The following is a 25468-nucleotide window of genomic DNA, read 5'->3' as shown; positions in this document are numbered from 1 at the left end:
TTTTTTTTTAAGTGCAAGAGTAGTACTGAGGTATTGTTTAGGGATACTGAAATATTTATACATAATTACAATTGAAATCATAACAGATGAAATTATAATAATTTGCTTTAAAATAATCTGGTATGACAGTGGCAAGATTGGTGGTAGCAAATATAAACTAAGATTAGCCATGAATTGGTGACTACTGAAGTTGTATGAGGGCTTGCTCAAAATTCTCCAAGCCAGGCTTCAACAGTACGTCAACTGTGAACTTCCAAATGTTCAAGTTGGATTTTGAAAAGGCAGAGGAACCAGAGATCAAACTGCCAACATCCGTTGGATCATAGAAGAAGCAAGAGAGTTCTAGAAAAACATCTACCTCTGCTTTATTGACAACGCCAAAGCCTTTGACTCTGTGGATCACAACAAACTGTGGAAAATTCCTAAAGAGATGGGAATGCCAGACCAGCTGACCTGCCTCCTCAGAAATCTTTATGCAGGTCAAGAAGCAACAGTTAGAACCAGACATGGAACAACAGACTGGTTCCAAATTGGGAAAGGAGTAAGTCAAGGCTGTATATTGTCACCCTGCTTATTTAACTTATATGCAGAGTACATCATGTGAGCAGAGTACATCATGCGAAATGCCAGGTTGGATGAAGCACAAGCTGGAATCAAGCTTGCCGGGAGAAATATCAATAACCTCAGATACGCAGATGACACTACCCTTACGGGAGAAAGCGAAGAAGAACTAAAGAGCCTCTTGATGAAAGTGAAAGAGGAGAGTGAAAAAGTTCTCTCAAAACCCAACATAAGATCATGGCATCTGGTCCCATCATTTCATGGTACACAGTCAAAGGCTTTGGTGTAGTCAATAAAGCAGAGGTAGATGCTTTTCTGAAACTCTCTCGCTTTTTCTATGATTCAGCAGATGTTGGCAATTTGATTGCTGATTCCTATGCCTTTTCAAAATCCAGCTTCATGACAAATAGATAGGGAAACAGTGGAAACAGTGAGAGACTTTATTTTTTTGGGCTCCAAAGTCACTGCTGATGGTGACTGCAGCCATGAAATTAAAAGATGCTTGCTCCTTGGAAGAAAAGCTGTGACAAACCTAGACAGCATATTAAAAAGCAGACACATTATTTTGCCAACAAAGGTCTGTCTAGTCAAAGCTATGGTTTTTCCAGTAGTCATGTATGGATGTGAGAGTTGGATTGTAAGGAAAGCTGAGTGCCGAAGAACTGATGCTTTACAACTGTGGTGTTGGAGAAGACTCTCGAGAGTCCCTTGGACTGCAAGGCGATCAAACCAGTCAATCCTAAAGGAAATCAGTCCTGAATATTCATTGGAAGGACTGATGCCAAAGATGAAACTCCAATACTTTGGCCACCTGATGCAAACAACTGGCTGATATGAAAAGACCCTGATGCTGGGAAAGATTGAAGGCAGGAGGAGAAGGGGATGACAGAAGTAGACATGGCTGGATGGCATCACCGACTCGATGGACATGAGTCTGAGCAAGCTCTGGGAGTTGGTGATGGACAGGGAAGCCTAGAGTGCTGCAGTCCATGGGGTTGCAAAGAGGTGGATGTGACTGAATGACTGAACTGAACTGAAGCTGTATGAGGGGTACATGGGAGTTAACTGCATCACTTTCTCTACTTTTTTATCTATGTGAAATTTTCCATAGGAAATAATTTTTTTAAAAAAAGTCTCTACCGTTACTGTATCCTCTCTCAGCATGTCAAGGCCAGGACCTGTTTGACAGTGATTCATTTTCACTTGAGATTAAAAAAATAAACCCTTTCATGGCAAAGAATTAACTTCACTTTTAAAACATGGATAGCCCAGACACTGGTAACTAGAAAATGGGTCCTGATAACTTTAATTCTGTAAGGGCAGAGCCCCTATCTGCTTATTCACCATGGATCCCACAGCTGATTTAGCACAATGCCTGCCTTGTAACAGGAACTTAATAAATATGTGCTGGTTGAATGAAAAAACAGAATAAGTCAGAAGGGAGCAGGGCAATACTGTCCTGGTGAGAGAAAACAGAGAAACAACAATAGCTGGGAAAGCTTTCCAGGAGCCCAAATAATTGGTTTTACCATTGGCTCTACATGGGGTTTCTGTCTATGGGGTCGCACAGAGTCGGACACGACTGAAGTGACTTAGCAGCAGCAGCAGCAGCAGGAGTTATAGGTGGTACGGGTTAGGATGCTGCAAAAAAATATTATATTGGGCATGGAGGGACAATTTCCCTTCCCCTCAATATTCTTGTATATATCCAAGTCCACCAGTCAATAGCATGCTTAGCACTTAAACTCAGGTTCTCAGACTTCCTTCCCCAGCTCGTCTGAGGGAACTTATTGATGTCGTACCAGCCTGACTGCTTTCCAGTTACCAGTACTATGCAAGGTAGAAACTTATCCAGAAGCCATCAAGGAAGACTAGCTGTTCCTCTTCTTAACCAGGTAGTTATTAAATTTTTTCCTACCTGTTCTTCTGAGGACTCTAGTTGCATTGCCTATCAAAATCCTTGAGATTAGGCTTCCATGTTGGCTCAGTGGGTAAAGAATCCACCTGCCAATGCAGGAGACATGGGTTCCATTCCTGATCTGGGAAGACCCCACATGCAGCGGACCAACTAAGCCCATGTGCCACAACTATTGAGCCTGTGCTCTACAGCTAGTACACCACAACTACTGAAGCTTGTTCACACTAGAGCCTGTGTCCACAACAAGAGAAGCTACTGCAATGACAAGCCTGTACATCACAACTAGAGAGTAGACCCCACTCTCTGCAACTACAGAAAACCCGCGCGGCAAAGAAGACCTCAGTAAAAAAATAAACAATAAATAAATAAAATTATGTACGAAAAAAATCCTTGAGATCAACCACAAATGGAAGTTTTCTTTCTGGAAACCCACCCACATCCTGTGATCTGCCAGACAGTCTCTGGCAAGTGTTTAAGGCCCACAGTTCTATTATCAAAGCAAAACTACACAAAGTACCAAATTTCTTAATTCATGAAATTAATGAATTCATGAAATTCATAAAACTTCACTCGCAGAGGTGGACTTCTTTTACAAAATTGGAGGAAAACTTGCTTTTCTTTCTTTTCTTCTCTTGGGTAAGTGTCTGGCCCTTTGCTAAGAGGGCCCATCTATGGGACAATTGCCCAGGGAAAGGACATCCTCTTGGAGACAAATAGCACTACAGTTGGGGAGCTCACCCTTGCAGAAAGAAGGAAGAGCCTGAAGCTGTGTAGAAAGATGCTTCATACGTGAATATTAGTTTTATAGAAGTAATTTGCTGGTTATCATGGCACAGGCCCCCAAAATATAAGCTGGTATAGATGAATTATGCTGATAACATAATTTCGTTTCTATAATAAACTATGTTATTTATACAAACTAGTTATTTATATAACTGGTTATTATCAAGGTTTAAAACTGTTAACTAAGTCACAGGGTAGCTTAAGTGTTGTGAGTTTGACTCAATCTCCCTCCTTCTTACTTATTTTCCATTAGGAAGTCCACAACGTATTTTTTCAAGCAGTAGAGGTGGGCGTCCACAAGGCCTGTGTGGAAACGTATTCTTGGGTGCCTGCAAAAAGAATGAAAGAGAAGAGGGTCACATGAGTTCCATTCTATTATTAGGTAGTACGCGTTAGGAAGTTTCTGAGGGTCAGAGTCATGCTGCCTACACCTCACTCTGGGGAGACCAAGAAGGTGATTATCGGCTCTGATGCTATCACAGAAAAGGTTGTCTCTTTATTGAAGCCCTATTTCACACTTTATGAGGTCTTTAGGCTTCCAAAGACATGAAACCAAAACTGGTAAGCCACCAAATCACTGACAAGTCATCTTCTATTTTACTACAAACTCCTACCCACGATTCTTGTAACTAACATTTTCTTGGTTCTACTCCAACTGCCTCACTTCCTGCAGGACATACTTAAGCCATGCTTTCCTTTAGTATTTGATATACATTACTCCATGTTCATAGAAGATGAAGTAAAATTTTATGAATACTCTCTAACTCCCTACTCTTAATTATTCATCAGGAGTTTCCTCAGGTTTACTTTCTTAGGAAATCTTCCCTGAGGACCCAAGTTTGTGTTCCTACAACACTTGGTACCCACTTCTACCAGATAACTTAGCATAGAGCAAAGTAACAGCCTACTTACTTGTGCTCTTTCCCACTAGACTAAAAGTTAACTGAGGGCAGAGATTTATTTTTTAAAATATTTATTTGGCTGTGTTGGGTCTTAGCTGTAGCACACAGGAGCTTTTGTTGTGACGCATGAACTCTTGAACTGTGTCCAGGCGGGCTGCACTATGCAGGCTCAGTAGCTGTGGTGCACAGGCTTAATTGCTCCCTGGTATATGGGATCTTAGTTTTCTGACTAGGGATCGAACTTGCATCCCCTGCATTGCAAGATGGATTCTTAACCACTGGACTACCAGGGAAGTTCCAAGATTTATTTTTATAGTCTTAGTACTTAGCACTGGCTCTCACACAGAATGGATGTTTGATAGTGGCTGAACAGACAAACACACAAATAAATTAGGTCAAATTAAGGCATTTGCCTAGTTGCTATTTATTGGCTTCCCTGGTGGCTCAGTGGTAAAGAATCTGTCTGCCAATGCAAAAGACATGGGTTTGATCCCTAGGTCAGGAAGATCCCCTGGAGAAGGAACGGCAACTCACTCCAGCAGTCTTGCCTGGAAAGTCCCATGGACGGAGGAGCCCAGCAGGCTAGAATCCATGGAGTCACACAGAGTTGGACACAATTGAGAGACTGAACATGCACTAGTTCCTACTTAGTCTACTAACTTTGGTTTCAGCCTGAAGAAATGGCATGTTTCTTTAAAATGTTTAAAGTCATTTTATTTAATAAAATAAAAGATAGTTGAAGGAGAGGAGGGGAGGAGTAGGGTGGAAGAATAGCAGTTAGTTCCAATTGTAGCTGCCTGGTTGTTATCTTCTACTCTGTGTTACTCTCCTTTGACTGCTTATAGTCTGAATGAAAATTATTCTCATAGGATCTAGATACTTTAGAAGTAATTTCCCAGGTGGCACAGTAGTAAAGAATCTGCCTGCAATGCAGGAGACAAAGGGGACACAGATTCAATCCCTGGGTGCGGAAGATCCCCTGAAGGAGGACATGGCAACTCACTCCAGTATTCTTGCCAAGAAAATCCCATGGACAGGAATCTGGTGGGCTACAGTCCACAGGGTCCATGCGGTCGCAAAGAATCATACACAACTGAGCAACAGAACATACACACACACCACCCTGGGCTTCCACTCTTTTGGGAAGAAGGGGGAACAAAATGCTTCCAAAAGAGCAAGAGAAAAGTCGGATTTCAGATCTCACATCTATAACACACACACCCCCCAAAAGCCAATTACTGTATACAGTGAGGATAAAGAAGAAAGTTACATCCCAATTATCACTTCCTGAAATTCCTGAGTTCTAAGAAATTCTTCAGGAAACAGAATTTTGCAAATATGGTTACTTACCTTGTGGTGCCCAGGTTTGATTTGAAGTTCACACTATGATAATTCTCCCTTGATCTAACCCATTTGGAAAGCTGAACTCTCTTGTTCAGTTCCTTGGTTTGTGAATTCCTTAACTCATTCAACATATTCTACTTAAATTATTCCATCCTTGCACTACCTTATGAATTATATATCTCATATTTATAGCTGAAGTCAAGTTGTATCATACACCTGGGGAAGGAATAACTTAAAAGTTTGAGTAATCATCGTCTAAATTCTTACCGATCCCTACCTCATATGGCAATAATATTCAAATAGCATTTTACAGTTTATAAATTTTTTCAGCTTTTTACTCTCATCATATAAAGTAGGCAAAACAAAAAAATTCTTCCTTTAAAAACAATTTCCAAAAATTTAGCTGGTACACTCAACTCTAGAGATTTAGCTACAAATTTGAAATACAGTAAAGGAACAGAGATGGGCAATTCAGAGATTTTTTTTCTTTCACATGAAATTTGTATTGAATGCAAATCTTGGGACCAGGATTTAATGCCATTTAAGTTGCCCAAAAGGTGTTTTCTTATTTTATTTTTCCCCATTTAATTGTTTTTAAATGGCATTAGAAATAATTGATATTTTAAAATAAAACAAAATAAACAAAACCAAAAAACCTCAAAGAGGCACCAGTAAATCTGGGTAACTGGTTGATTGCTCTGGGCCAAGAAGATGTTTTTGATTTGTACAAAATAAAGAAATCAGTAATAGAAATGATAAGACATTTAGAAATAGTTATAATATTTCTAGGACAATATAAGCCATCAGGATTATTTTTATAGACTTATTTTTAAAATAGTAAGTTATATAATCTAGAATTCAAATTTATAGTGTTTAAAATTTAAGGGAAAACAAGCATCTTTTTATGATCTTAAAAACAGGAATACCAGTTTTTAAAGCAAGGGAAAAAAAGCCAACAGGCAGTAACTATAATTATTAATATTATTTTAGAATAAATGAGGAATGTATAAATGAAATAAATACTGGGAAAGATGCGAGGATAAGCATTTACTGTTTAACTGCAATCGATCTTTGCAGTTAAACAGTAAATGCTTATCCTCGCATCTTTTAAAGTATCCTAAAGAAAGTCCTTAGCTGGTTTGTACAATTTACTATTTTAACCATTTTCAAATATATATAGTTCTGCAGGATTAATTACATTCATTTTGCAGTACAACTGTCACCAACATCCATCTCCAATACTTTTACATCTTCCCCAATTGAAACTCTGTATCCATTAAACACTAACTCCCCATTCCCTTCTTCCTCCCAGCCCCTTGCAACCACCATTCTACTTTGTCTTTATGATTCTGGCTACTCTACTGCTGTCGCTTCAGTCCTGTCCGACTCTGTGGGACCTCACAGACGGCAGCCCACCAGGCTCCCCCGTCCCCAGGATTCTCCAGGCAAGAACACTGGAGTGGGTTGCCATTTCCCTCTCCAATGCATGAAAGTGAAAAGTGAAAGTGAAGTTACTCAGTTGTGTCTGACTCTTTGCGATCCCATGGACTGCAGCCCACCAGGCTCCTCCCTCCATGGGATTCTCCAGGTAAGAGTACTAGAGTGGGGTGCCATTGCCTTTTCCAGGAACCTCATATAAGAAGAATCATACACTCGTTCTTCTTGTGACTGGCTTATTTCATTAGCATAATGTCTTTACAGCTAATGTTGAAGCATGTGTCAAAATTTCCTTCCTTTTGAACTCTGAATAATATTTCATTGTATGTGTGTATCACATTTTCTTTACTGATTCATTTGTCTATAGATACTTGAATTGCTTCCACCTTTTGGTTATTGTGAATGATGCTGCTATGAACACGAGTGTACAAATATCAATTTAATCTGTTTCACACACACATTTCTTAAATTTTAATTACGGAAATTTTCAAACACACACAAAATAAGAGAAAAACATAATAAATTCCTATGTGCCCAAATAGTTTCAATTATCAACATTTTCTAATCTTTAAAACTTTTTGCTGCAGTATTTATTATGGGTTAAATTGTGTCCCCCCCAAAAGATAACACACAATACCTGCGAATATGATCTTAATTGGCAATATGACAACTGTAGATGATCATATTAAGGTTAGGTCATTCAGTTCAGTTCAGTTCAGTAGCTCGTTGTGTCCGACTCTTTGCGACCCCATGAATCGAAGCACGCCTGGCCTCCCTGTCCATCACCAACTCCCAGAGTTCACTCAGACTCATGTCCATCGAGTCAGTGATGCCATCCAGCCATCTCATCCTCTGTCGTCCCCTTCTCCTCCTGCCCCCAATCTCTTCCAGCATCAGAGTCTTTTCCAATGAGTCAGCTCTTCACATGAGGTGGCCAAAGTACTGGAGTTTCAGCCTTAGCATCATTCCTTCCAAAGAAATCCCGGGGCTGATCTCCTTCAGAATGGACTGGTTGGATCTCCTTGCAGTCCAAGGGACTCTCAAGAGTCTTCTCCAACACCACACTTCAAAAGCATCATTTCTTCGGCACTCAGCTTTCTTCACAGCCCAATTCTCACATCCATACATGACCACTGGAAAAACCATAGCCTTGACTAGCTGGACCTTTGTTGGCAAAGTAATGTCTCTGCTTTTGAATATGCTATCTAGGTTGGTCATAACTTTTCTTTCAAGGAGTAAGCATCTTTTAATTTCAAGGCTGCAGTTACCGTCTGCAGTGACTTTGGAGGAGCCCTAATCCAACAGGACTAGTACCTTAATAAAGGGGAAACTTGAACACAGAGACAGATATGCAGAAGGAAGACAATATGAAGACACGAGGAGAATGCCATCTACAAGCCAAGAATGCCCAAGGTTTCCAGAAGATGGAAGGGTGGAACAGATTCTCCTTCATAAACCTCAGGAGGAACCAATGCTGAAAATGTCCTGATTTTGGATTTCTAGCCTCAAGAACTGTGAAGACAATAAACTTCTGTTGTTCTAGGCCACCCAGTTTATAGTGATTTGTTAATAGCAAACTAATATAGTTTTTAAAAGCATATTCCAGACACAAAATCATCTTACGGTAAATATTCCAGTATGTGTAGTATGTATTTCCAAATGATAAGGACTATGAAATACAATCATTATGTCACCACACATAATAAAATTATCAACAACTTCACAACATCTAATATCCAATCCAAATCCAGATTTCTCTTTTTATAGCTAGTCTGTCTGAATCAGAGCCTCACAATGCATTTGGCAATTTCAGTTTAAAAAAGTTACCCCTTTGTATTTCCCTGACAAGCCGTATGATTAGAGTGAATCATCTGTTTTGTAGAACACTGACTGCTTTGAAATATCATTAAAAAAAAAATAGATTTATTGATACATGCCACTGAGAAACTAAGCCTGCACATCTTAACTAGAGTCTCAAGCAGCCACATAAATATATTTTTAAAGATGTATAACATGATCCTTGGGGCTCAGACTATAGCACACTGATTATCCCAGGACTCTCCTATGCTCAATTCTCTTCTCAGTTATCTATCGCTTTGTGTAAGCTTTTTTTTTTTGGCAGACAGGAGTCATGTCTTGAGGCTGGCGAGATCAGTTCCTGACTTAGAATAAAACCTGTGCCCCCTGCTACTGAAGCATGAAGTCTTAACTACTGGACTGCCAGGGAAGTCACAGTAAATAGTTTTTTGTTAATTTTTGTTTTTGAAGGCATAACCCCTGTCTTGCTGTCCACTGAACTCAGGGTAGGCAAAGCATGAGTCGGGAAGCTGGAAGAGAACTCGAGGAGGCGTAGGAACTGCAGACATGTTTATTCTCTCCAGGATGGCACAATAGCAAGACATGCTATATTCTCTCTTGGTGGACCCAGCAGGCAGTCACAAGGGCTTTTCAGGTGGTGCTTATATAGGTCATGATGCACATGTGCAGTGCTACAAATGATCTCAGCTGTTACATAACCATGCAAAGTTATTATTCACAAAATGTGGGGTAAGAGCAAGAGGACATGGGGGTGAGAGGGCCTGACCACCACCATATTGACTAATTTGCTCTTTCTCTATATTCTACCCCTTCAGGGTCTCTCACCTCACAATCCAGGCGCAGTCCATCTTCTGCGATATTTCCTTGGCTTAGTAACACTGACCCTTGAACCCACATTCTGCAACAGCAGTAGATGCTACAACAGCAAATAGTTACATCCCTAATACATAGCAAAACCCAACTCCAGGTATCACCTGGAACTCATGCTGCAGTCCTTGTCCTCATGGGGTTAGAAGAGCCACCCACCACATGTGGAGTGCCTTTATCTTCCATGGCCAAGTCTAGTCCACTGTCTGTCCTTGTGAAATTGCAGGGCCCTGAAATTTCAGGGTTTTTATTAAGGACCCACAAAACCCCACACACGCACCAGGCCCACCCCTTCAAAGAGCAGATTTTTGGAGTTTTCACAGCCCATCCACGTGATTCTGTATGCCTTATAACCTCTGGTGCACACTGTTCTAAATCTGCAAGAGCATCAGAGGTTAGTAGCAATCATGGAACACAGCCTTTATAGTATACCTCCGCACAGGGAGCCATCCAATTTCTAAAGGTAAGCACACAGCCTTTACAGTATTTCAAAGTGGAAAAGGGCATCCGAAGGAACATCCTTGGATGCCATGTAATTTTCTAGCTGAACCACCCATATCTCTTGCTGTCGGTGTTTCCCAAACTTGGTAAACTGCTGTTCCGGTCTCAGTTGCCTCCATAGCTCTAGGAGCAGAGCACTAGGCTGTTCATCAAATTTATTTCTGTCAACTCCCGCTGCCAGCAAATCAGCCCACATTTGCATCTGTGAACCCGGATGGGGCCTTTACCAGTTGGCCCATCCTCTTCAGGGTCTTCACACGTCTAATCCCCTTCGCCTGCCACCATTCCACTACTTCTCCCAAGCCTGCCACTATTGAGGTGGCAGTTAAGGAACCAAAAGGGTGGACAAGATATTGTTGCAAATGCAACTTGCATGCCGCCTATAAAATGCTTGTCATCTTCTGGAGGCTCCTCCGCCTGCCAGACCAGTACAGAAGCTGATAGGGTGGATGTCCAGCCAATTCCAAGCATGGTGATGGTTTCCCAGTCATCACCCACCACCTTGAAGTCCAGGTCCTCATTGTATTTTCTGAGCTTCACTTGCCATCCTGTGAAGCTGTCTGCAGACTCAGTGGTTTCCTCGGTGCTCCACAGAGGTGGGTTCAGCAGGACCTGATCCAGCTCTAAACTTGCCACTGTGGTTTCACTTTCCCTTTTTCCTTTCTTCTTTCTCTACAGTGGGGTTGCTCCTTGCTCACATTTCTGGACTTCACCCTGGCTGCAGAGTTGGTGCCGTTCCTCTTCTCTTTGGCCTCCTTGGTACCCAAGGCCTAGCGGGACTTCACCTTCTTGGCCCCATCCTTCTGCTGCATGACAAGCCTTACTAACAAGTGGGGGCCTGGACCTGTAGTCCGAAAAAGATACAATTCTGTCTCACTGTCAGACACACTGGGTTCTTTAAGGCCACGAAGTTCTTGCTCTAATTCCAATATATATTGCTCTAGTTCTTCCAAGCATCTCTGCACAGCCTTCAGGGCAGTCAGGAAATCCACCCATGGTGCCAGTGGTAGTCCATGTCCTTGTCCGACAAATGGGAACTTATCACCTGCAACACCTTCTCAATGCTATATGGTGATTTGTCCACTGTCTCCCGATCTTCCACTGGGGCCCATGCTGACAGGACCATGGCCACTGGCTTCCTCCATCCATTGGAGCCTCAGGCTCCTCTACCTGCTGTGTATCCTGCCGACTACGCCAACTATCTCACTGTTCACTGAAGCCAGGTTAGGCAAGGTGCCAGCGAGGAAGCTAGAGGAAACTTCGAGGAGCTGTAGGAACTGCAGACATGTTTATTCTCTCTGGGCTGGCGCAGCAGCAGACATGCTATAGTCTCTTGTAGCTGACCCAGTAGACACAGCCTCAAGGGCTTGATAGGTGCATGCAGTGCTACAAAGGATCTCAGCTGTTAGTAACCATGCAAAGTCATTATTTACAAAACATGGGGTGAGAGCAAGAGAACGTGGGGTGAGAGCGCCTGACCACTGCTATCTTGGCTAATTTACTCTTTCCCTACAAACCCAAGGACAAAGACCAGGAGAGGAAAGTAACTAAATTTTGGAAGCTGTAAAGAAGGATAGTGGTAACAGACTTAGCATACCTAAGAAAGCTGAATTCTAAACCAGCCATAAAGAAAGCTGAGCACCTGATTTGTACTGCAGAAGCCCTGAAAAGATCAGAAATTGGCAGCATAGCTTTTACCCACTAGAAAGTTTAGAGGAGTACTTGAGGAGTTTCAGCTGGTTAGTAGCAGTGGGGATCCTAATGTAGATAAACAGAACGCATTTCAAGACTTTCCACACCATCAGCAAAATAATCAAGAATGTGAACCCATTTCTCATCATCTGTAGTCCCAGAAATAGAGATGTGGCCATGATCCTTGAGGTTTTGACTTAAGTTCCTGTCTTTTTCCAAGATGAATGTGTGAATATTTTATTCAATTTTTAAAAGACATCGTTTAGAAGCTTGTTTTAATATTTTCATTATCCTTCCAGTAAAAAACCTCGACTAGTATTCAAAAGAAAACAACTAACATTGGAGAAAAGCCACATGATTTTCTTATTAAATATTTGGCACAAACACGTTTACTTACAAATTATTAAAAACACATGTCTTTCAGAAATAGGAATTTAAGAGCTGGGGAAGGGCCATTAAAGAACAACTGAGCCAATTTCAGCTGGGGAAATTGAGGCTTAGAGAAGCAAAGTGATTTGCTCAAGGTCATACAGCTTTTCTCTCTCAAGATTAAATTCCAAATTCTCTGGACTTGAATTTCTAGTACCATGCTCTTTCTATCAGTAACATTCAACATTCTTTTCCACTACCTATACTGCCTCTCCAAGTCAGTAATACATCAATTTGATAGATGGGAAAGGTGCTTGATGGATGCTGTGCCTTCTCCAAATCCACTGAGGCAGGATGAATTTGGGCCCACTGGAATAAAGTTATCAGTACTACTTGATGACAGAGGGAGAATGTCTCTGTACCTGACCATAGGCTGAGCAGAACTCCTACTTCAAGTGTCTTACACTATCTTATTTTCCAGGACCAAATACGTCCAAGGCCCAATAGAAGAGAACATTATTTGCAGTCAAGCAAATACTTCATCCTCTACTGGACAGTGAGAAAACATGGGATGTACATTCCATCCTCACTGTCCTTTTCTGCTACAACCAGTACATATAAAAGTAAGAAAACTTGAAAACAAGAGGCTTCTGGCTCTGTAACTCCTACCTTTGGAAATTCAGTTTGAAAAGAAAGATAGGAAGCACTGTCTTCTGGTATTCAAAAAATGCTTGAAAATCTGCCCCAGCATTTACTCAAGGCCCTGAGATCAACAGGTATGAAGGAAAAATATACCTCCATCTGCTCTTCATTTTCACCTTACCTCTTGGCTATGTCCATCTTCTTTGCTCCTTTCATGCTTAACCTTGCTCTCTTTGGCAGGGAACTCTGAGGCTAAGATATTTACTAACAATTCACCATACAGAATAACAAACTAGTTCCCAAGGAGGTTAAAGAGAAAGCAGGAGACAATCTCCAGCTTCTAGCTGTGATTACAAAAACATAGGACTCTGGCTTCTAAGAATTTTATGAATAAACCTGCCAATCTAATGTAGCATAAACATCAGTGCTTGGTGGATGCATAAATGAGTCAGATCCCTTGTTTCACATAATAATAGATGATCACAAGTAGTCCCTTCTGCATTCCAGAGGACACAATCCCTTTGCTCTTTGGAGTCTTGTGAATTTAGGAATGCAACACTGGATTTCTTTTCAGGTCTTATACCTTAAACCTGTCCTGCACACTGCACACTGTCAGATTACCTTTCCCAAGTCCAGAACTGAAAGCATTCTCTCTCTGCTCAAAATGTTTTTAATAATTCCCCAATATTCAAGCCCCTCTATTTTTGTACCAACTTAATTTCCCAGCCTCAACTCCTGGTGCTCCCCAATAGAGAGCTTCCATTTGGGCCAAACTGTTTCTAAACAAGTCTTGCATACCCTGTCTCCCACACCTTTGCTCAGAACATTCTCCCCACACAGGATTCAGCTTCACATGTACCTTTCTATATCAGACCCAAATCCATTTTTCAAGCTGAAATTAATCTATGTTGCTTTCTTGATCACCTCAGCCCCTAGAGTTTGATGCCTCCCTTGAATTTTTAGAACACTGTTGGCCTTATTGTTCAGAATCTGATATTGTTTACTACTGTTTGTTAGGCTTTTATATGCATAACCTTCCCTTCCACCAAGGCTAATGTGAACTCTTTGAGATAGTCTCCTGCCTCCTTAAATACCAAAACAGTGGTTTAACAAGAGGAGGAAACTCAATAAACATTTGCCAGTTGAATATAGTATTCCTGAAAAGTATAAAGCATGAACTAAATGGAAAAGGCCTGTCTCTAACTAGATAAATGATATGGAACAACTTCTTCTTCCCTTGGCTTCCAGTATCATTATCTGAAATATATGGGCCAAATGACCTTCTAGCTGTGATAGCATGATTCTAAAATATCTATAAAAAAGATCATATTGTCAATACAATAAGAGATATCCTTTAATTGCATCTTATGTTCTTGGCTCTTCTAAAATATAAAGAAATCCTCCTCTGTTTCCTAAAATTTTATTTTGATAAATTGTTTAGGAAAAATAATCTATAAGAACCCTCTTACTTCTTTCCTCAACAGAAAAAATTCCACATCCAGTCTGCCATATCCTGACTGCTGTCAGAAACAAGCTACGTTAAAATGGCTCCATCATAGATACTCTTTATAGACAGGGAGAGGAAAAAAAAAACTCTAATGGGGCTGGTAAACTACAGCCTGCCAGCTGGCTTATCCTGCTTCCTGTTTTCGTAGATAAAGTTTTATTGGAACACAGCCATGCTCATCTGGTACATATCTATGGATGCTTTTGTGCTATAACAGCAGAGCTGAATAAATGCAACAGAGACTAGATGGTCCGCAAAGTCTAAGATATTTACTATTTGTCCCTTATAGAAAAAGTTTGCCAATCCTTGTTCTATACCTCAACGTTCATCAGAGTGCCAAGCCCTAGATTATAGACTTTCAATCATAGCTGGTCACTAGGTGATTTCCCACTTATTCATTCAACAAATATTTATTGGAATTTCTTATTTCTAACTAATCCTTGTTCATTTCCTCATCTGTAAAATGGCATATAATAGAATCTACTTCATAGAAGTATTGTAAAAAAAAAAAAAAAGCTTTAACACAATGCCAGGCACAAAATTTGAAAAACTAGAGCTGCTGTCTTATCGTCTTCCTTGTCATCATCACCATTACCACCACCACCACCATGATGCTTTCCTTATGTTAGAGGAAAAGTAGGCTCTCTCTGATGGCCATGACCACTTAAGGAGAGAACACTAGCATTTCTGAGGGTTTACTTTGTACTTAGGAAAGAGCTATACGTTGATAGCACTCAGACTGCAACCACAAGAATAAAAGAAATGTTCCTCTGATATGAAATGGCAGTTGATCATTTAGGCTTCTGATACCAGAAATAACAAAAACTCAGTATCTTTTCCAGAGTTAATGAGGAAGAAAAAAATGATTTGAATTTATGAACACCGCTCTTGAGAACTTAGAGATTGCTGGCAGCCTCAAACTCCAGCAACATTAAAAGGCAACGTGACATTAAATGAGTCCCTGGACGGATTCATATGTGAAATTAAATGAGTCCACTGACTACCTTCCAAATCAACCATCTACCGAATTTGGTTGCAAACAAATTTTCTCAGTTTTTGTGAGAACTATGATTTTTTAAAAGTCCAACAGCCTGATATATGTATGTAGTTTTTTCTAATTCAATCCAACAAGTAAATGTTGGACTGAAATGGGTGTCTACTTTTCTCTAACACAGTGTTTGTCACGTCTCTCTAAAATGTATAGTTGTCTGAGGAAATAAGTATGCTTTATGCTCAGATATGCAGATGATACCACCTTTATGGCAGAAAGAGAAGAACTAAAGAGTCTCTTGATGAAAGTGAAAGAGGAGAGTGAAAAAGTTGGCTTAAAGCTCAACATTCAGAAAACTAAGATCATGGCATCCAGTCCCATCATTTCATGGCAAATAGATGGGGAAACAGCAGAAACAGTGGCAGACTTTATTTTCTTGGGCTCCAAAATCACTGCAAATGGTGACTGCAGTCATGAAATTAAAAGACGCCTACTCCTCAGAAGTAGTTATGATCAACCTAGACAGCATATTAAAAAGCAGAGACATTACCTTGCCAACAAAGATCCGTCTAGTCAAGGCTATGGTTTTTCCAGTAGTCATGTATGGATGTGAGAGCTGGACTATAAAGAAAGCTGAGTGCTGAAGAATTAATGCTTTTGAAGTGTGGTGTTGCAGAAGACTCTTGAGAGTCCCTTGGACTGCAAGGAGATCCAACCAGTCCATCCTAAAGGAAATCAGTCCTGAATATTCATTGGAAGGACTGATGTTGAAGCTGAAACTCCAATAATACTTTGGCCACCTGATGCGAAGAACTGACTCATTTGAAAAGACCCTGATGCTGGGAAAGTTGGAAGGTGGGAGGAGAAGGGGACAACAGAGGATGAGATGGTAGGATGGCATCACTGACTCAATGGACATGAGCTTGAGTAAACTCCAGGAGTTGGTGATGGACAGGGAGGCCTGGCGTGCTGCAGTCCATGGGGTCGCAAAGAGTCAGACAAGACTGAGCGACTGAACTGAACTGAACTGATACTCTTTTTGGGATCCTTCATAATTCTGGATAATAAAATCCTAAATGATTCACTGGGGGAGTAAAAGAAGATTTAAAACCAAGTGCTGGATTTCCCTGGGAGTCCAAGTGGTTAAGACTCTTGTGTTTCCAATGCAGGGGGCAGGGATTCAATTCCCAGTCAGGGAACTAAGATCCTACATGGCGTGCCCCTCCCCCAAATCCTTAAATTATTTTACCAAGAATCCTTTGTATCTCTGAATGCATCTTTTGACCACATGAGATATTAATTATATTGAATTATCTTTCTCTCTTATGTCTACTAGATTCTAATTTCAATTATTCTCATTTTCATCTAAAGTACTGGATATCTTAAATTCTTCCTTTATATATAAAATTTGATTTTCAGTTGTGTCACTTCTGTTCTACGTAATTTTAAAATTAATTAATCCTGTAGTTATTTGGTCCTCAATTTATTTTCTTGGTTCTATAATATTTTCTTTTATCTCATTTTGTTTTCATAACACCATCTCATCACTGAACTCTTATTTATTAAATTCACAGTCCATTGAGTTGTTCTGCAGTTGTAGAATTATATATATATTTTTTGCCTTTTCTTTGTTTAAATATAAATTTATTTAGAATTATATATTTGTAAGGAAATTCTTTGTATTCAGTTCAGTTCAGTTCAGTTGCTCAGTGGTGTCCGACTCTTTGTGACCCCATGAACCGCAGCATGCCAGGCCTCCCTGTCCATCACCGACTCCCGGAATCCATCTAAACCCATGTCCATTGTGTCGGTGATGCCATCCAACATCTCATCCTCTGTCATCCCCTTCTCCTCTTGCCCTCAATCTTTCCCAGCATCAGGATCTTTTCAAATTAGTCAGCTCTCTGCATCAGGTGGCCAAAGTATTGGAGTTTCAGGTTCAACAAGAGTCCTTCCAATGAACACCCAGGACTCATCTCCCTTAGGATGGACTGGTTGGATCTCCTTGCAGATCTTCTGCAACACCACACTTCTTTATAGTCCAACTCTCACATCCATACATGACCATTGGAAAAACCATACCCTTGACTAGACGGACCTTTGTTGGCAAAGTAATGTCTCTGCTTTTTAATATGCTGTCTAGGTTGGTCATAACTTTCCTTCCAAGGAGCAAGCGTCTTTTAATTTCATGGCTGCAGTCACCATCCGCAGTGATTTTGGAGCCCAGAAAAATAAAGTCAGCCACTGTTTCCCCATCTATTTGCCATGAAGTGATGGGACCGGATGCCATGATCTTAGTTTTCTGAATGTTGAGCTTTAAGCCAACTTTTTCATTCTCTTCTTTTACTTTCATCAAGAGGTTCTTTAGTTCTTCTTCACTTTCTGTCACAAGGGTGGTGTCATCTGCATATCTGAGGTTATTCATATTGCTCCTGGCAATCTTGATTCCAGCTTGCGCTTCCTCCAGCCCAGTGTTTCTCATGATGTACTCTGCATATAAGTTAAATAACTTATATGCAGGGTGACAATATATAGCCTTGACATACTCCTTTTCCTATTCGGAACCAGTCTATTGTTCATGTCCAATTCTAACTGTTGCTTCCTGACCTGTATACAGATATTCACTGAGTTGTTTTTCTCAGGACAGGTTTTTGCAGTACATTTTTCTTGCTTTAATTTTTGCTGTAAGTTTGCACAGTTGGATCCATTGATTCTTTTGGTCTTATTCAGCTTTTTTTTTTTTTTTTTTTAAATAGTTTTATTCATTTTTAGCTATGCTGGGTCTTCCTTGCTGCACAGGCTTTTCTCTAGTTGCAGTGCATGAGTTTCTCGTTGTGGTCACTTCTCTTGTTGCAGAGCATGGGCTCTGGAGTGCACAGGCTTCAGTAGTTGTGGCTAGTGGGCTCAGCATTTGCAGCTATCAGGCTCTAGAGAACAGGCTCAGTTGTGGGGTGCATGACTTAGTTGCTCCGCAGCATGTGGGATCTTCCCGGATCAGGGATGGAACCCATGTTTTCTGCACTGGTAGGCAGATTCTTTACCACTGAGCCACCAGGGAAGCCCATGCTTGTTTTATTTAGTGTGATATATTATAGGTGAATTCTTTTTTTTTTTAATGTTTATATTTATTTATTTGGCTGCACTGGGTTTTAGTTGTAACATGTGGGATCTTTTAGTTAGAGTACGTGAGGTCTTAATTGTGGCACGGGGGATCTAGTTTCCTGACCAGGGACTGAATCTAGGCCCCCAGCATTGGGAATGCAGAGTCTTAGCCACTGGACCACCAGGAAGTCCCATAGATGAATTCTTATCTTTCATCCTTTCATATTTGAGAGTGGCTATCATGTGAGTCTTGGTTATTTTGTATTCTGTGTACTTTTCTAAAGCTTCAGGGAATGATGTGCATGGGAGAGATGGAAAGGGTATAAGGAACTCACCAAGGTACCGTAGAGTCTTTGTTCGATTATTTCTCTTTCCCAAGATTCTGTTAAACATTCTTGTTTCATTCTATATACCTAAGGAGTTACCCCATTCCTATGGAAGTCTCTAGCTTCACCTTATTTCACCTGTTCATTGTTTAAGGTCAGATCTTCTGTTTCTGTTAGAGTCAACCTCAGGGAAAATTGTTCATTTTCCCTGGTGCATCACTTACTCCTCAGCAGTGTTTCCACTGCTTCTCAGTCAGAAGATAAGTGTACAGATAGGTACTCAGTTTGCTTCTTTTCAGATCTGGAGCTATTAGTGAGAATTTGCAGGATTTCATTAACACATCAGTATGGCTTCTGGGGAATGCTGATAGGGTGGAGCTGAGAGCCCACTGCTATTCCTTTCTGTTCTTCATTGGAATCTTGCTTCTTTCCTTGGTCACCAATTTTTGAGCTTTATTGTGTTTAATTATCCTACTGTGTTTGCTACTGTTGGAACTCTGCCAGTTTTTAAATTTTTTATTTACTTAATGGTTGTGCTGGGTCTACATTGCGACGAGCAGGGGCTACTCTTTGTTGTAGTGCCTAGGCTTCTCAATGTAATGGCTTCTCTTGTGGTGCACAGGCTCTAGACACACAGGCTTCAGTAATTGTAGTACTCGGTCTCAGCAGTTGTGGTGCACGGGCTTAGTTCCTTCATGGCATGTATAATCTTCTTGGACCAGGGATCGAACCTGTGTCCCCTGCATTGGCAGGTGGATTCTTATCCACTGTACCACCAGGGAAGACCCTCTGCCGGTTTTTAAATTATTTCTCACACTTGATTAGAAACTAGTAGTAGGAAGTTCTGTGGTATAATCTGAAGTAGCCACTTTAATCCACAAGTGTTTTTCTCAAGAGCTGTTTATTTATAGGTGATGTTTACTATGTTTTGGTCACCTACTATGGAACAGGCATTATGCTAACTGTTTTACATACATTTATTGGAAGGACTGATGCTGAAGCTGAAGCTCCAATACTCTGGCCATCTGATGTGAAGAGCTGACTCATTGGAAAAGACCCTGATGCTGGGAAAGACTGAAGGCAGGAGAAGGGGATGACAGAGGATGAGATGGTTGGATGGCACCACTGATTCAATGGACGTGAGTTTGAGCAAACTCCAGGAGATGGTGAAGGACAGGGAATCCTGGTGTGCTGCAGTTCACGGGGTCGCAAAGAGTTGGACACGACTGAACAACTGAACAACAAATTTCCCATAGCAGCCCTATTATTATTAAACTCATTTTTACAGATGAGACAACCAAAGCTCTAATATAGAACTCTTATCCACAGGAGTAACTGGGCCAATTGAAACTAGAGTTTAACTTCATTTTCATTAAAATATATACTCTAAAATATGTCTTCTACCTCTACTGTGCTGGAGAGCAAAACAAACAGGAAAAAACACACCAACCAGTGGAAAAAACATACCAACCAGTAAGACATTTTTCTTTCCCAATTTTCCCTCTCACATTCATTTCATCCAGGCTCCAAACATTTATTAAGCATTACTATGTAGTGGCATCAGGCAGTGATGCCCACTGAGGATAGTGGGTTCTGAAGTCCAAGCTGAGGAAGTAGTCAATAAAATGCTGATTAAAGAAAATGTGACTATGTTGCCTATGTGTAGCCATTGGGATGACTACTATGAAAAACAAAACAAAACAGAAAATAACGCATGTTAATGAGAATATAGAGCAATTAGAACCCTTGTGCATGGTTGGTGGGATTGTAAAATGGAAAACAGTATGGACACTCCTCAAAAAATAAAAAACAGGAACTATCAAATAATCCAGCAATCTCACCTCTGGTATATATCCAGAAGAATTCAAAGCAGGATCTCAAAGGGATATTTGTACATCCATGTTCACTGCAGCATTATTCACAAAAGCCAAGAGGTGGAAGCAACCCAAATGTCCACTGATTGATTAACAGAGAAAATGTGATGTATATACACAATAGAATTTATGAAGCCTTGAAAAGGAAAAAAAATTCTGACACATGCTACAATGTGAATAAACCTAGAGGACATTATACTAATTAAGTGAAAGAAGCCAGTGACAAATACAAATAGTATATGATTCCACTTATAAATGGTACTTAAAGTAGTCCAATTCAGAAAAACAGAAAGTCAAATGGTGGTTACCGGGGACTGGGGAGAGGAGATAAAGGAGAGTTGTGAGTTTCAGGTTTGCAAGATGAAAACGTTTCAGAAATCTGCTTCACAACAATGTCAATGCATGTAATGCTACTGAACTGTACCCTTAAATATGGTTAAAGTGATGAATTTTATATTGTGTGTTTACCATAGTTAAAAAAAAAAACAGGAAGTTCTATAACACTGTCAGAAAGATAGCTCTGTTTCCTGTTCTCTCCACAGCCACTTGCTCTGCTCTGAAGCAGGATTTGATTCTACCTTGGCCAAAAAAGACAGGGAAAAGCTAAGCTTGTGTGGTGAAGAAAAGCCTCTATCCTACCTCATGGGAAAACATTCACATACTTTTGTCAGTTTCACACAGATTAATCTAGTTTTCATTTTGTCTTTCCCATCCACTGGGTGGTTTTATTTTGTTTTAAGACAAGGAGAACTGCCAAAAAGAAAAACCCCAGGGCTTACTTCTGTAGGATGGATCCCTTAATGATCAGCTCCTCATCCAAGTCTGCTTCATTAGCCATGAAGAGCAGCCTCTTGCCTGTGCTGTCCACTCCAACGAAGTCACGCTGCTCCACTGAATCACACACAAAAAGGAAAATCAAACAAAGCCATTGGCCATGCCTGTGTGACTAAGTCAGGGGACAGGGCACCTGCTCACAATGCTTTTGGAACCAAATACAGGAGTGAGTATTATTTAACACATACTCATCACAGTGTTTAAAACATGGGCAGTCACAATTTTTTTGTATTGCTCTATAGGATATAATTAGGTTAGCTGGTAAACTTGAATAAAGTCTGCAGACTAAAGTATTATGCCAATGTAATTTCCTGTCTTAGGAGATTGTCCTTTTGGGGTGAGGAGTATGGGGGAAAGACACACATTGATGTGCTAAAGGCAAAGGGAATCATATCTGTAATTTATTCTCATAAATCAGAAAAATAATGATTATATAATATATTGTTTATCATCAGGTATATTGAATACATAAGAGGGAAAGAGGGAGAATACTAGAGCAAATGGTAATTGGGGAATCTGGGTAAAGGATATATGCAATCTCTGTACTACCCCTATAACCTATAAATGTGAAATTATATATAAAAAATGAAAAGTTAATGAGATGATGGATATTTTAATTAGTTTGTGGTAATCATTTTATAATGTTTACATATATCAAAACATTATGCTGTTTATCTTAAATATATAATTTTTATTTGTTAAAAATAATAAGTAAATATAAAATATGAAAAGTTAAAGAAAAAGAGGGGCAATCAAGATACTGCTTAGCCAAATTAAGTGGATGAATCTCAAGTTCACTGCATGGAACAGAAGGAAAGTACAACTGCTTCTCTGCAAATAATAACCTAGGTCTGCTCACTGTGTAAATAAATGGGAATAGTGTTTAAGGACATCCACATTTAGTCAACAGTAACTATATGTGTATTATGTACTAGATTCTATGCTGTGGATGGGAGCAATGAAAGAAAATAAGGCACATATTTACTAGATGAGGAGAGTTCTCTGGCAGACAGTGATCTTATAGGCTGCCATATTATTGCTATCTTCTGTGTCATATTTCTTTCCCCCAACAAGATTACAAATTCTAAAAAGGCAGATTTATGATTCCTTTAGATCTTCCACAACATCTAGTACAATGTTGAACACTTAATAAAATCTGCCAGTAACATCCGTACAGTATCTGTTTATAGCTTACAAAAGCATTTTCACATAAAGACAGCATAGTGTAATGATTAAGAAGAGAGCTTCTGAAGTTAGACTACTTGGGTATGAATTCCACATACTAGCTGTACATCTTTGAGCAAAATACTAAACTTCTATTCCTCAATTTCATCTGTAAGAAGGAAATATTAGTGCCGACACCTACCTCACAGGATTGTTAGGAGAACTAAATGAATTAATAGTTATCTGTAAAACTGTATTTAGTGCTTTTAACCAGAACATCAAATAAAATGTTTAAGTTTAAAAAATTAAACAAAAAACACACTCTCATTTGATCTTTACAACAATCAAAGCAATGATTTAATACCTCTTTGAAAGAGAAAAACTAAAAGTTGAGTTCTAGGAAAAATGGCCATCTCTAAAGATGAACTTGTCTACCTCCTATTGACAGACAATGGCCACTATATAACCTAATATGCTTCCCTGTTGGCTGCAGCTGCCTATACCTAAAACCAAATGTTTCACTTAAGTGTACAATGTGTTTAGTTCAGGTTCTTGAAAGCATTCATTCTTTCAAATGTTTTTGGTTAGCTCACATGCAGTGTTTTAATCTGAATAGGGAGAAACTGTCATAAAAAATTACACTTTTCTTTTTGTTACCAAGATAACTGAACTCCAAAGAAAGAAGGATAAATAATGCCAATATGCTGCTATCAAAAGTCTACAAGCAGTAAATGCTAGAAAGGGTGTGGAGAAAAGGGAACCCTCTTACACTGTTGGTGGGAATGCAAATCTAGTAGAGCCACTGTGGAGAACAGCGTGGAGGTTCCTTAAAAAACTGGAAATAGAACTGCCACCCAGCAACCCCACTCCTGGAAATACACACCGACAAAACCAGAACTGAAAGAGACATGTGTACCCCAACATTCATCACAGCACTGTTTATGATAGCTAGGACATCCTAGATGCAACCTAGATGTCCACTGGCAGATGAATGGATAAGAAAGCTGTGGTACCTATACACAATGGAGTATTACTCAGCTATTAAAAAGAATACATTTGAGTCAGTTCTAATGAGGTAGATGAAACTGGAGCCTATTACACAGAGTGAAGTAAGTCAGAAAGAAAAATACCAATACAGTATATTAACACATATATATGGAATTTAGAAAGATGGTAATGATGACCCTATATGCAAGACAACAAAAGAGACACAAATATAAAGAACAGACTTTTGGACTCTGTGGGAGAAGGCAAGGTTGGGATGATTTTAGAGAAGAGCACTGAAACATGTACATTATCATATCTGAAATAGATGACCAGTCCAAGTACAATGCATGAAACAGGGTACTCAAAGCCGATGTACTGGGACAACCCAGAGAGATGGGATGGGGAGGAAGGTGGGGGGTGGGGTTTGGGATACGTGGACACGTACACCTGTGGCTGATTCATGTCAATGTATGGCAAAAACCACCACAATATGGTAAAGTAATTAGCCTCCAATTAAAATAAATAAATTAATTTTAAAAATTAAAAAAAAAAAGAATGCCAATATGAAATTTACAGAGAATTTCAACTGAAGCTATATTTTACAGAGAATTTCAAATGCCTCAAAGCAACTGTGACATATATCAATTCATCCATTACATGGAAACTTGAGAATATAACAAAGTCTGCAAAGGTCTGATTACAAGCCAACATTTTAAAAAGAAATAACACAGAGATGTTATTTTTGGATATATTTGGAGTGCTTACCCTATCCAACTCCTCTGGCCCACAGAAACCTTGAATTACTCAATGTCCTGGGAGCAATAATTTCCAACAAATCAATTTTTCAGCTATGTTGCACTTCAGTCACATTTCCCTCACTCTCAGGCCCCCCTCCTTCTATTGGCTTCTTTGTAGCTACCATAGTAACTAGGACCTCAGAATATGATACAAATTATAGAAACTTGGACAGGTTTCTTTCTGTTCTGCATTAACAAAGTGAATTCCACCTGGGAAGCAGAGCAAGAACATCCTAAGATTGTCCATCCTAAGAGAAAGTTTACACAAATAAGGTTAAGAAGGCAGGTAAAACTATGAACTCCCATCTTAAAAAATTGTCATAACCATATCCATATATTTTTCCAGTTGTTTTTTCCTTCTGTTTCCTCTTTAGTCATTTACTTATCCATTCATTCATTCAACTAAGAAATATATTTGTGCACCACCCTGTGACAGGTCATATGTTTGGGGTGGGGAATTTCATCTCATTTTATGAGGCCAGTATGATTCTGATGCTAAAACCAGACAAAGATATGAGAAAGGAAGATTACAGGCAAATTCACTCATTATATAAATATATGAATCCTGAATAAAATATTAGCAAATAAAAAGTAACAGTGTATATTGTAGATTTAAAAGGGTTACAGATTTGTTGTAGCTCTTCCCATCAAGAAATAGAGCCTAGAATGTAAAATGGTAGCCACTGTGGAAAACAGCATGGTGGTTCCTTAAAAAATTAAAAATAGAATTACAATATGATCTAGCAATTCCACTTCTGGGTATATACCCGAAGGAATGAAAGTAAGGTCTTAAAGAGATATTTGTATACCCATGTTCATAGCAGCATTACTCAAAAATAGTTAAAATGTAGAAGCAACCCAAATGTCCATCTGTGAACTAAGCAGATAAGCAAAATGCGGTATATACACATAAGAGAATATTATTCAGCTTAAAAAGGAAGGAAATCCTAAAATATGTTACCACATAGATATACTTTGAGGACACTGTACTAAGTCAAAAAAAGACAGTGACAAAAAGACAAATACTATATAAGTCTATTTATATATGGTAC

The 25468-nt window shown here is 39.6% G+C and overlaps 1 protein-coding gene across 1 annotated transcript in view; it reads right to left on the bottom strand.

Annotated features, from left to right (window-relative positions):
* EIF2B3 (eukaryotic translation initiation factor 2B subunit gamma) overlaps positions 1-25468 on the bottom strand; it is a 114839-nt gene that overhangs the window by 39452 nt on the left and 49919 nt on the right. Inside the window, exons 5-6 of the mRNA XM_027537445.1 lie at positions 21414-21525; positions 3502-3591 (exon numbers count right to left, since the gene is read on the bottom strand). Coding sequence (XP_027393246.1) covers positions 3502-3591; positions 21414-21525 — 202 coding nt within the window. The remainder of the gene's footprint in view (positions 1-3501; positions 3592-21413; positions 21526-25468) is intronic.

The sequence above is a fragment of the Bos indicus x Bos taurus genome, chromosome 3 (genome assembly GCF_003369695.1).
Source record: "Bos indicus x Bos taurus breed Angus x Brahman F1 hybrid chromosome 3, Bos_hybrid_MaternalHap_v2.0, whole genome shotgun sequence".
Classification (NCBI taxonomy): domain Eukaryota; kingdom Metazoa; phylum Chordata; class Mammalia; order Artiodactyla; family Bovidae; genus Bos; species Bos indicus x Bos taurus.
The sequence above is the reverse complement of the archived record's forward strand: the minus strand, read 5'-3'. Positions and strand labels throughout refer to the sequence as shown.